At 36.5% G+C, this 10,231-nt stretch overlaps 1 protein-coding gene across 1 annotated transcript; it reads right to left on the bottom strand.

Moving 5' to 3' along the window:
* Positions 1–5,490: 5,490 nt before the first annotated feature.
* On the bottom strand, positions 5,491–10,141 carry LOC124165091 (ubiquitin-conjugating enzyme E2 S). The gene is made up of 5 exons (XM_046542369.1): positions 9,969–10,141; positions 9,650–9,797; positions 9,072–9,262; positions 7,915–8,043; positions 5,491–6,714 (listed from the first exon to the last, which is right to left on the bottom strand). Exons 1-5 carry the CDS (start codon positions 9,984–9,986, stop codon positions 6,559–6,561), a joined length of 642 nt encoding a protein of 213 aa, XP_046398325.1. The 5' UTR covers positions 9,987–10,141; the 3' UTR covers positions 5,491–6,558.
* Between the last annotated feature and the right edge of the window lie 90 nt (positions 10,142–10,231).

Genomic DNA, 10,231 nt, shown 5'->3' with positions numbered 1-10,231 from the left:
ATTCTGTGGATTTCTGAGGGCAAAACCCAAACTGGAAGGGGTTGAATTTATTTATCTTCATCAGCCCGAAATCAGCTCATCTAAGGCCTTTTACATTAGGGAATAACGTGTAACAACAGCTATCACACACAACAAAGTCCTGGGTAGGGGCAATCTACCCAGGCAGGACTCGAACCAGTGACCTTCAATTTGGCATGCAAGGACTTTATCCCCCCACCACCGAGGCCGGCATGGTGGGGTATAGTCCTTTGAGTGCTCCAAAGTTTGAATACAGTGTATTTTGAACTCCAATAAAAGAGTTACATTAGTTTTAAACAAACCTTTTTCAAGCAATATGAATTCATATTGGTTATTTAATGAGAATATCTGAAAGAACTATGAGAAAAAGTGACTTTGTATGCTGTCACGCGCACAGGTGCAAAGTTAAATACACCAACTGATGAAGGAATATTTATCCCTGATTAACCCCTGATGACGATGAAGGACTTAGTCATGGAAACGTTGGGAACTACAACCCGATACGACACCCGGTGGGAAACCCGAGAAATATTCCTGCAGAGCATGTGCCGGGAAAAACTCAGATTCTACACCAACTGATGAAGTTCGCCGTGAAAAAATATTTGACTTATCCGAGATTCGAACCCAGATTTCCCGATTGCCAGTCAGGTGTGTTAGCCAGTATACCACCAAGCCATTTTATCAGAGCAAACTTCGGGATGGGTTTTACCGAACAAGATGTTGGCGTCACAAGTTCACTCTGCAGCACATGTGGCAAGGGTTGTGCTTACCAGTGGCTCAGCAAGGGGGGGTTTTGCCCCAAAGCTCAGAGAAATTTTTAATTTTAATCCATTTTACTTAATTGGATTGGTTTTACAAATAGAATAGCTTAAGAATAAATAAAATATCCCTCAGAAAGCCATAAAATTCACCATTTTGAACCATTTATCTTAAAATTCCGCAATTTATTTATCTTGCATCTACCACTTATCCTGGTGGATAGTCCATACACCCACACACCCCAGTATTAGTTGCACCTAAACCTCCCCCAGCCTTAATTCCTAGCTGCGCCCCTGGTACTTACTAAGCCACTGTCAGAGTGAAAAACCCTTTCTTTGTCGCTGGTCTGTGACGACGAATTTCAAAGCACTACAGGAACATTTTTTCATGGCGAACTTCATCCTTTGGTGTATTTAGAGAATATCTTACTTTTTACATCATAAATTCAATTTTTACAAATATTCAAAAAATGTCTGAATTAGGTATCAAGCTACTTGGCTGTTGACACAACTTCGTTTACAGGAAGTGAATCATTCACTGATGTATAATATGGTTCTGTCACCTATTTACTATTCAAGACATCGGCATTAACTCTAAATGAATATTACACCCAAAATTCAATGAGTATAAAGTTAGCTCTGTATAGTGAATATCAGTGGCACCGACTCCATGGGGCCTGAGCCCCCTCAAAAATTCGTAATGGGTGTGAGGAAAAAATGTGTCAGGCTTATCGATTTTCCCCGGAGTGTCCAAATATCGAGATTCGAGTTATCAGGGTTCTAACGTTGATCATATAACTCTTATAAAATGCTTAAAATACTAAAAACTCACTACATATAAAATTTCCCGGGGCAAGATCCCAGGTTTGGGCCCCCCCAATATTTTTTGTAAGTTGGCATCTCTGGTGAATATAATGTTGCATTTTTGCAGCTTTGGTTGGTCACAGTACTTTGACATGATTTTGGCTTCTGTTGGTCCTAATAGTTTATAAATTTAATTTCAAATGCTAATGGCTTGATAATGAAGAAGTTTGCAGAAAAACTAGTTCGGTAAAAATTAGCCAGGTGGGAGGGGTGGGCGAAGGGTGTGAGGACTGGAGGGGGAAGATGACGAAATATTGTGGATGACTGGGTTCCATGTACTGCTGATTCTCAATCCGGTATCTCTGTTAAAATTATTCTTGTTCTTCTTTATTTCTATGGCTTTGCGGATGAGTCAGGCTTTGATATGTTTTACCCTCGCAATGACTCTTGATTTTTCTAAATCGATCGTGTGTCCGATGGCTTTGTGCTCTGCTACGGCTGACTTTGAAGGGTAACCCAGTTGAATGGCCCGCATACGCTCTTCTAGTCAAGTTTTGAACGTTCGTCCTGTTTCCTCGATGTATTTCTTATCGCAAGTTCCGCAGGGGATTTCGTACACTCCTTCAGTTTGAAGTGGCGTCCTATCCTTGGTATTTTTCAGGAGATGTCATACATGGGTATGTGGCTTTAAAATGGCCTTTAAGTCAAACTTGTGGAGGATATGATATGAAAAAACTACAATCTAACAATGACTATTTGCTAAATAGAGTGCATATTTGCTCTGTAATGGGAAACATAAATGTTCAGCCAAAAATGCTAAATTTTAAACCTTAATTCCATGGGAGATACCTATCGTTAACTTATTATTAACTATTAAAAATCTACAAAATTGCATGTGCACTGTAAATCACGACCTTCATGTTTATCAGCATGTGATATCAGCTTGATCTGAACTCTAGAATCAATGGCTGAGCTGTTAGACATCCATATTAACAATGCAAATTAAAATAGGAATTAAATGGGCAAAAAAATACCTGGATATTTCCTTGGGGACTTTTTGAAACCATATACATATCGAACACTACAATAAATTTTATGGAAATACCTTGTGCACGTAAAAACTCTATTGAAACATACATTTTTCATTTTCTTCAAAGCTTTTCTTACCCTGATTTTTTTATTTATGCCCCACCAATAATTGGAAACACTACTCATTTTTCTTGTATCCATAAAAAAAAGAAACATGCTGAATACAAGAAGAAAGAATACCACAACACTATAAACAAGAGTTAATATGGCAGATAACTGAATTTGGGGTGGAACTAATGTTTTTCTTTCCCACAAAGAACTCTGAGATGGCCTGAAAAGAAATCATATAATATACCTTTATGCACCACTGAAGACTGAGCGGCCATTTATATTTTTCATTGAACATATTAGAGAAGTTCATTCTAATCCAAGTTGTTTCATTAATAGAGGGTAGTCAATAGTCTTTTTATCGATTCATGGGTTTGAATGTCATGAAGGATAAAATAATTTTGTGGTGATTCCAATTGAAATTTTTTTTAGTTAAACAGTATCAGCCAGAGAAAATTATGTTGTACTCTACTAAACATATTATTGATGGCAACAGCCAAGAATTTTATGTATTAATGTTAGTTATTATGAAATTCCTTGACTTTCGGGTTCTCTCTGATTACCAATGATTTTTCCTACGAGATGCCTATAAATTGAAAAGGGGAATGGATTATGTGTGCTATTTAGTGAATTGTAGCAAAAGAACTGTTAAGATAAAAGCTAATCCTAGGTGTCAGTCATTAACTGGATAAATTGGCAATGAGGATTTAAAGCCTTATAATTTAGATGAGAAATAATTTAAGTTAATTAATCATTACCTTAAATGTCACAAAAGGACTGTTAATGAATAGAGAACCATCCGAGAAAACTAAATGCAAAATTTTCTCTGACGAGCGACATCCTTTAGTGTGTACTACATAGTATGAAATATTAAGATAATGATTGCAGCAACAAGAGAGCTATTGTCTGGCAAGTGGGTTCATCAAGGAATTTTCTAATGAATGACAAAAAATAAGTATACTCTACAGCCTTGTGTGATTGCGGAATCGTAATCGTGAGTGACCGTAAGGCGGTGGCGTGCAGGGAAATTCAAGTGACTATCAACAAGCTAGAATACAAGCTAGTGGTAATTTCATTCCTAAATTAACTTTTTGGACTATTATTTTCACTTACATTATGGAATTCTAAAAATATCTGTTGTAAAAAGAAGATATCAAATTGTGCCCAGCCATAACATTTTTGAGAGGAATATGTATATGAATACAAATAGGAAGATACTAAGGGAGGGAGATAGAGGGAGTCCTGCAGCCACTTGCAGATTTTCTTCAAAAATGGGAAAATGAATTCGGGGTTCCCACTCAACCGTGAAAACCGTGAATTTCGTGTACCGTGAAAAAACCTGGAAATAGCAGTGAATTTTGTCATAAAACCTTAAAAATCTCTCAAATTTGATAGTAGAAGTACGATAGGCGGAATTAAAGAAAAATCGATATTTCGATCATGTTTCAAGGCCGAGTCACGTGCAGATACTGTCCATGCATAAACCTGCACACGTTTATTCGAAAGCGCAACTATTAATTGGTCCGTGTGTGCCACGACAGCACATTGACCTTAAGCCTGCAATTGGAAGACATTAACCCTGGCAAAAAATCAGGCACTTCTTCACTTCCCTGCCACCCTGCTCTCTCCATTTTCCCACTCACACCCTTTTAGCCGGACATGAATTTTGCTAACGATAGGTGACGTCATGAGAGATAGCACTGTCATTGCTGCGTTTGCATTCAAGGCATCTGTTGCGTTTGTTACATTTTTAGTTGATGTGTGGCCGATGATTGTTGCGTGATCAATATTTCAGCCTAAAATGCCTTATCTACAAACCATGAATTTTATGACATTTAGACCGTGAAAACCTGGAAAAAACCGTGAATTTTATAAAGTAATCAGAGTGGGAACCCTGGAGTTATCACCGATCCATGAAGTTTTAGGGTACAATGAATAGTAAAGGAAGTTGGTGGTCAAATTGGTAGTTCTATCCTGCAAAAGCTTATTTATATTCTTAAGAACAGAGTGGTATTTCCATTGCAAATTATTTTATGGGGCAATTTGTAAATATTAATTATTCCCCTTTCACTTGTGATTATTGTATTCATTGTAAATGTTAATGTTCAGCTGAAAAAATATTTTCAAGTTGAATGACCCTGCTTGAGAACCAAATCAAGAAATGAAACTTCTCTCATTCTTCATCTGGTGCTTTCAATTTGTGAATTTCAATGGATAAAAAATTACACGTATTTTAATTAGTTAAGAATTAGCATACATTATTGAAAAATGCCCATATTTTATCAACGTCTTAATTCAGCTGGTGATTGGCCAATGTCATTACTTTCACAGGATGTCAATGGAATATTTCATTTTATTACCGTTTGGTCAAGTAAATTAATCCTGCAAAAAAATAGCCATCTCATCCACTTCCACCCCTGTTGAACAATAACCCCATATCGATGGGTAAGTTCTAGCAACACATATCTCGAATTTGGCAGGTTTGAGACAGCTATCTTAAACAAAGTGTAATAACATTAAAAAATAAAATGCAAGCAAAAAGCTACTCTTTGTTTGCATATGAAAGCTTCTTTTTCCATTTTATGAACTTTGCTTTTTGATTTCAGTGTATGTACAAGTAAAAAATATTGTTTTTTGCTCTCCTGAAAAGTTACTATTTTTGAGATACGTGTTGTTAGCACTAAGCCACTGATGTGGCTGTTTCACCTGACCCTTCTGAGTTTGGTAAACCGGTTTCACTCTTTGTATATGCTTCAGAATAAAATATAAGATATTTATTAATTAAAAAATTTATTATTCAGCTCCATTTCAATCCCACTTAAGACAGTCAAAAGGTATGTACCAGAAGAAGGATGATGCAATAAAAACAAATGCATAAAAATGCAATACTCAACCCCATCCAACATTGTAAAGAAGTGATACGGCTCGAATACATATTCAGCTCGGTACTTGAACAATGTTCGAAGTCGAAAAATGGTTTTTATGCAGTCACTGAAAAATCACCTATCAAATTACAATAAAAACCTCACTCACCATCTATTCCACAATTAGTGACATTTTCACCACACATCTAACTTCTATGTAAACACAAGCAAATGTTAAGTGAAGTTTCTACCAGCTAAGTAGGTGGTTCACCAGATTTTATTACAATATTGAGTTCAGAAAATGCAAAGACTAGCTGGAGTGATGAAGAATAGTTTCCATATTCTAAGTTGAGAGATGAGTACTGGAGAAAAAATCAATTTCCATGATATAGAATTGCATGAGAATGAGATGTAATCAGAAGGTATTATTCAATACACTCAATACTGTTCAGAAGAACTCAATTTCCAATTAATCCAAAATAAATTTTACTCAGGATCATTCAATCTCACATGGAATCAGATGCTATTTACATAAACCAAGTCGTCAAAAATAAATAATGATGTATCAAGAGAAATATGAACAGAAGATTTAACAAAAGAGAATAAGTGTGAGAATGTGTTACTAAACTAGGACAACAAACATGTACAATAGCTTCACAAATACCACCAAATAGAAGAAATTGTTTTTTCAGGGTATATATTATTTATAAAAGAACCTCTTGTCTTTTCTTGCCACCAAGTGCACAACCTCTCAAGTCTCATACACTCCCCCCAAGAAGGGGCTCACTACACACCAATCCATATGAAGAGGATGCTTCAACACAAGGGTGTTCCAGAAAGAGGAATGAGGAAGCAGTCTTCTGTCACCGGTAACATGACCTATCCCCAAGGGCATTTTCCTTTTTAAAGGTCACGTCACTCACAGGGAGATGCAGGGAGGTTAACGGGTGGATCGCAAGCCTCCTTGCACGCCTGACTCACAGCCTCTTGAGGGTCCGCTTTCGCTCCTTCATCAAGCGTCTCTTCTCAGCAGCCACTTTCTTGTCGCCAGCATGCTTTTTCATGGGACCACCTTCAAAGTTGTCCACACAGCCTTCAGCTGACTCGGCACCACCCTTAGCAATTTTAACAGCCTGATAAAGCAAACAGCGATGTAAGAAATACGAGCACTATCAAGGAATTGATATCTATAAAAGTCATCTAAAGACCATCCAGCATGGGGTGCTTTCCAATCACGTTGCACACATTAGCTCACATCATAGCAGATTGAAACACATTAGCGCACACTGAAACAGACGATTTGAACGCATCTGCACTGGTGTGTTTACAAATGGTGGACCAATCGGCGGCAAAAGTTGAATGTTCTAAGTATCTGTCGCTTATGAACTGACCTTCGCCACATGATTAATGCAGAAAGATGATAATTGTTCGCCTATTTCATTTTGCATTTAGTAAAAGCACTAGTAAGTATTAATTGAAAGAAAATAATGGAACTATTGCTACTTAATAATTACCTCTCCCATACCGCAATAGTACCAGCAGTTATAACATTTTCCATTTTTTTTATAAGGACAATTACTCGAGAAAATCTAGTAGCCTCCTCTTGCTATCGTCCTTTGTTCATGTCATACCAGTCATTATGTTTGACAAAGAAAATATTATATTTCCCAAATTAAGAGGTTAATTAAAATTATCTAAGACATATAAATCAAATTATTGTTTATTATTCTCATATCATCATATTTATCTTTGAGATGGTGGAATTCATTTTCAATATATTTTCCTGCCATCACAAGTTTTGTCTGCTAGCGCAGATGACGTCACAGCTGCGATTGGAACACGCTCTGAGCTAAATAGTTTAAAGCAGATCAGCACAGACACGCAATTGGAAAGCACCCATAATTGCACGCACAACATATTTTGGAATTCAACTTTTCCTAAAATGAAAACATAGACCCTAGCAGGGGTAATATTTAACAATTCTCAAAAAGCTACTAAAACTAAGACATGGACACTACACAACTAATTGCATTTTACATTATTATCAACATTACTAGATAATCATAAATTGTCTTATTCACTGCATATGCATAGATGACCATTGTGGAAATACTTACCAACATATTTTTTCCTGCCAGATAGCATATGAGCAATATTTACTTTTTCTTTACTGACTTTCATTCTTTATATTAATTAAAAATAAATCAATAGCCATTGAAAAGATACCACATTCATTTGTGGATCATTTGAAGTACATAAATGTCAAACAATAAAATTAGTACACTGGGGAATTTGCGATAAATGCTGATAAGAACATGAATACTAATTCATACCTGGGCGTGAATTTCAGTCATCATCTTCGCTCGCTGAGCATAATCATCATACCGCTCAAGAAGAAGCTTTCCAGCTTCCGCATTCAATGCAGACTCAGGATTGGGCACAATCAGCAGGCACTTAATGGTCTGCAAAGGAACACAAAAAAATAATTGACAACAGTGAATTCATAGAATAGTAACGATTAAACACTGCAATTAAAAAAATTAGAAAAATATGTTATTGAAGGGGTTTGACAATGAATGAACGATTGTTACTTAACTGCATTTATGATTCTCATAAAACGTTAATTGAACCATTGTGAGAAAAAGTTGACATGGAATACTGAGCAAGCACCTCATTTGAAGCGTTCAGTATGAAGGAAACTAGGAAAATGGAAGGTAGATAAATAGTCTTTGCTATGTGTATCCTGAAATCTTGTGTGACATTCACACTAGAAAACTCAAAATGAAACATTCATCCATCAACCAAAAATCAACAAAATTAGTGATGGAGACATCAGCTATGACCCTCTCATGGAGTGGTGTGCTGAGTAGAAATATAACTCTGAAGTCTTAAAGTGAAAATGGTGGTTTTAAAAAGTGTTGGAAGACTAAAATGACAACTGCATTACTTGATAAGAGCAAGAATATGACTGATTTCAGGCCTATTTACGGCATACACATTAGGTCATAAGGGCTAATGTACCTTGTAAAGAATATCTTAAAACACTGATGCTAACAATAATTTTGAGTTACAAACTAGCCCTTAGTAGGTGGTTAGTCGGTAACAAGGTTGTGTCAATACCATTGCCATGCAAACATATTCCCACAAATATTTCACCTAAGAAATAACATGCTATGATAAAAGAGATCACATACCATCATAAAAAAATAAGCGTGCAATAGGAATTTTAGGGAGAGAACTATCCAAAATCACAATATAACTTCTTATGAAGATGAGATAGTTACAGGAAAAAATTTCTGTTATGTGAAAAAGTATCACCAAAATAAGTATTGCATCCTTTATCATAAAAAGATAAGCAGCCTTTAGTTTTATTCGAATTGAACGACAAAGTAAATTTTAAAAACATTTCGAATATAGGATAGAGCAAAATAAAATAAAAATGGCAGGAGAAGGCCAATACGTCTAAATAGTTATTATTTGGGTAACTTACAAGAAGTATGTGCTTAATTCCGTAGTCGCATTTCCAATCTTTCTTGAGTGTATCCACACATATTTCACCAGAAGCTGCCACATTGGGGTGGAATAGCCTTGTGAGGAAGTATGCCCGGGGAGGGGCAGTAGGAAAGTCTTTCCCAAGAGCCAGTTTAACACGAAATACTCCACCAGTGTAGGGAGTTCCAGCTAGTAAAGAGAAATTTCGGTTGTAGACGGCTTCCATCAATAATTATCCTTATGCAAACAGAACCTTCCTTTAGGGTTTATTACATGCATCATCAGTTAAAATTTCAGTCTTGAGGGGGTTCATGATATGTACTTCTCATTGCCAAAATTTTCCCAATATAACCTAGCTCATTAACCACTCTACAGATACAACACTTTTCTGAGGAATATCTTACATTCGAAAATAATAAGAGGACCACAAAGTTTTGGAAACAGCGATAGAGCCCCAATGAAAATCATTCAGCAAAGCAGCCATACAAATAAGTATCTATGCTTCACTGAGCTTCAAAAAGCCAAATCGTGAAAAGAAACACCCGAAATCATTTATTCCCATTCGAGGAAACATACCTGGGCCTTCAATGAACGCTTGTATATCCGTAACATCCTGGTCATTGAAAATCACCTTGATCCCTTCAGGGGGGTCATTAGCCAAATCATGCATTTCTTTGGCAATCCTCCGAATAATCTGAGGAGACAGATTCTCAACATTCGACGCCTAGAAAAAAAGAGATGGATAATAAGTTTTCCCCAAATATCGAAATCCTTGGATGCATTAAATGTATGAAAAGCCATTATTCGAGGCAACCGTTATAAATCACCAGACAAAGTAGGACTTGCATTACATGCCTCAAAGAAAACAAGCAAAAGTGAGCTATTATTAACTTACCGAGGACATGATGGACATTTCCCACAAAAAAATCTCGTAATTTTCTGCCAAAGTAGGTGAAATCCACCGTGTAATCAACGCTCTTCGACTAAAATGGACTAAAATACGTCACAAACGTAGACAACCTCTCACAGCAGCGACAGCAGCTATGGCAACCGTTTTTCAAATCGACCAACCAAATTTCACTTCAGCTAAACTCAAACCCAAAAAATAAAACTTGACTGCCATTTATTTCTAACTATTATCCTTGGTGATATTATATT

Source organism: Ischnura elegans, chromosome 9 (genome assembly GCF_921293095.1).
Source record: "Ischnura elegans chromosome 9, ioIscEleg1.1, whole genome shotgun sequence".
NCBI lineage: Eukaryota > Metazoa > Arthropoda > Insecta > Odonata > Coenagrionidae > Ischnura > Ischnura elegans.
The sequence above is the reverse complement of the archived record's forward strand: the minus strand, read 5'-3'. Positions and strand labels throughout refer to the sequence as shown.

Excerpts from the sequence above, each read along its gene's own strand:
- LOC124165091 (XM_046542369.1), bottom strand. Across the intron at positions 9,263-9,649 it reads AGCGTTCATTGAAGGCCCAG|CTGGAACTCCCTACACTGGT; the intron begins GTATGTTTCCTC and ends TCTCTTTACTAG. Across the intron at positions 6,715-7,914 it reads TGACTGAAATTCACGCCCAG|GCTGTTAAAATTGCTAAGGG; the intron begins GTATGAATTAGT and ends TTGCTTTATCAG.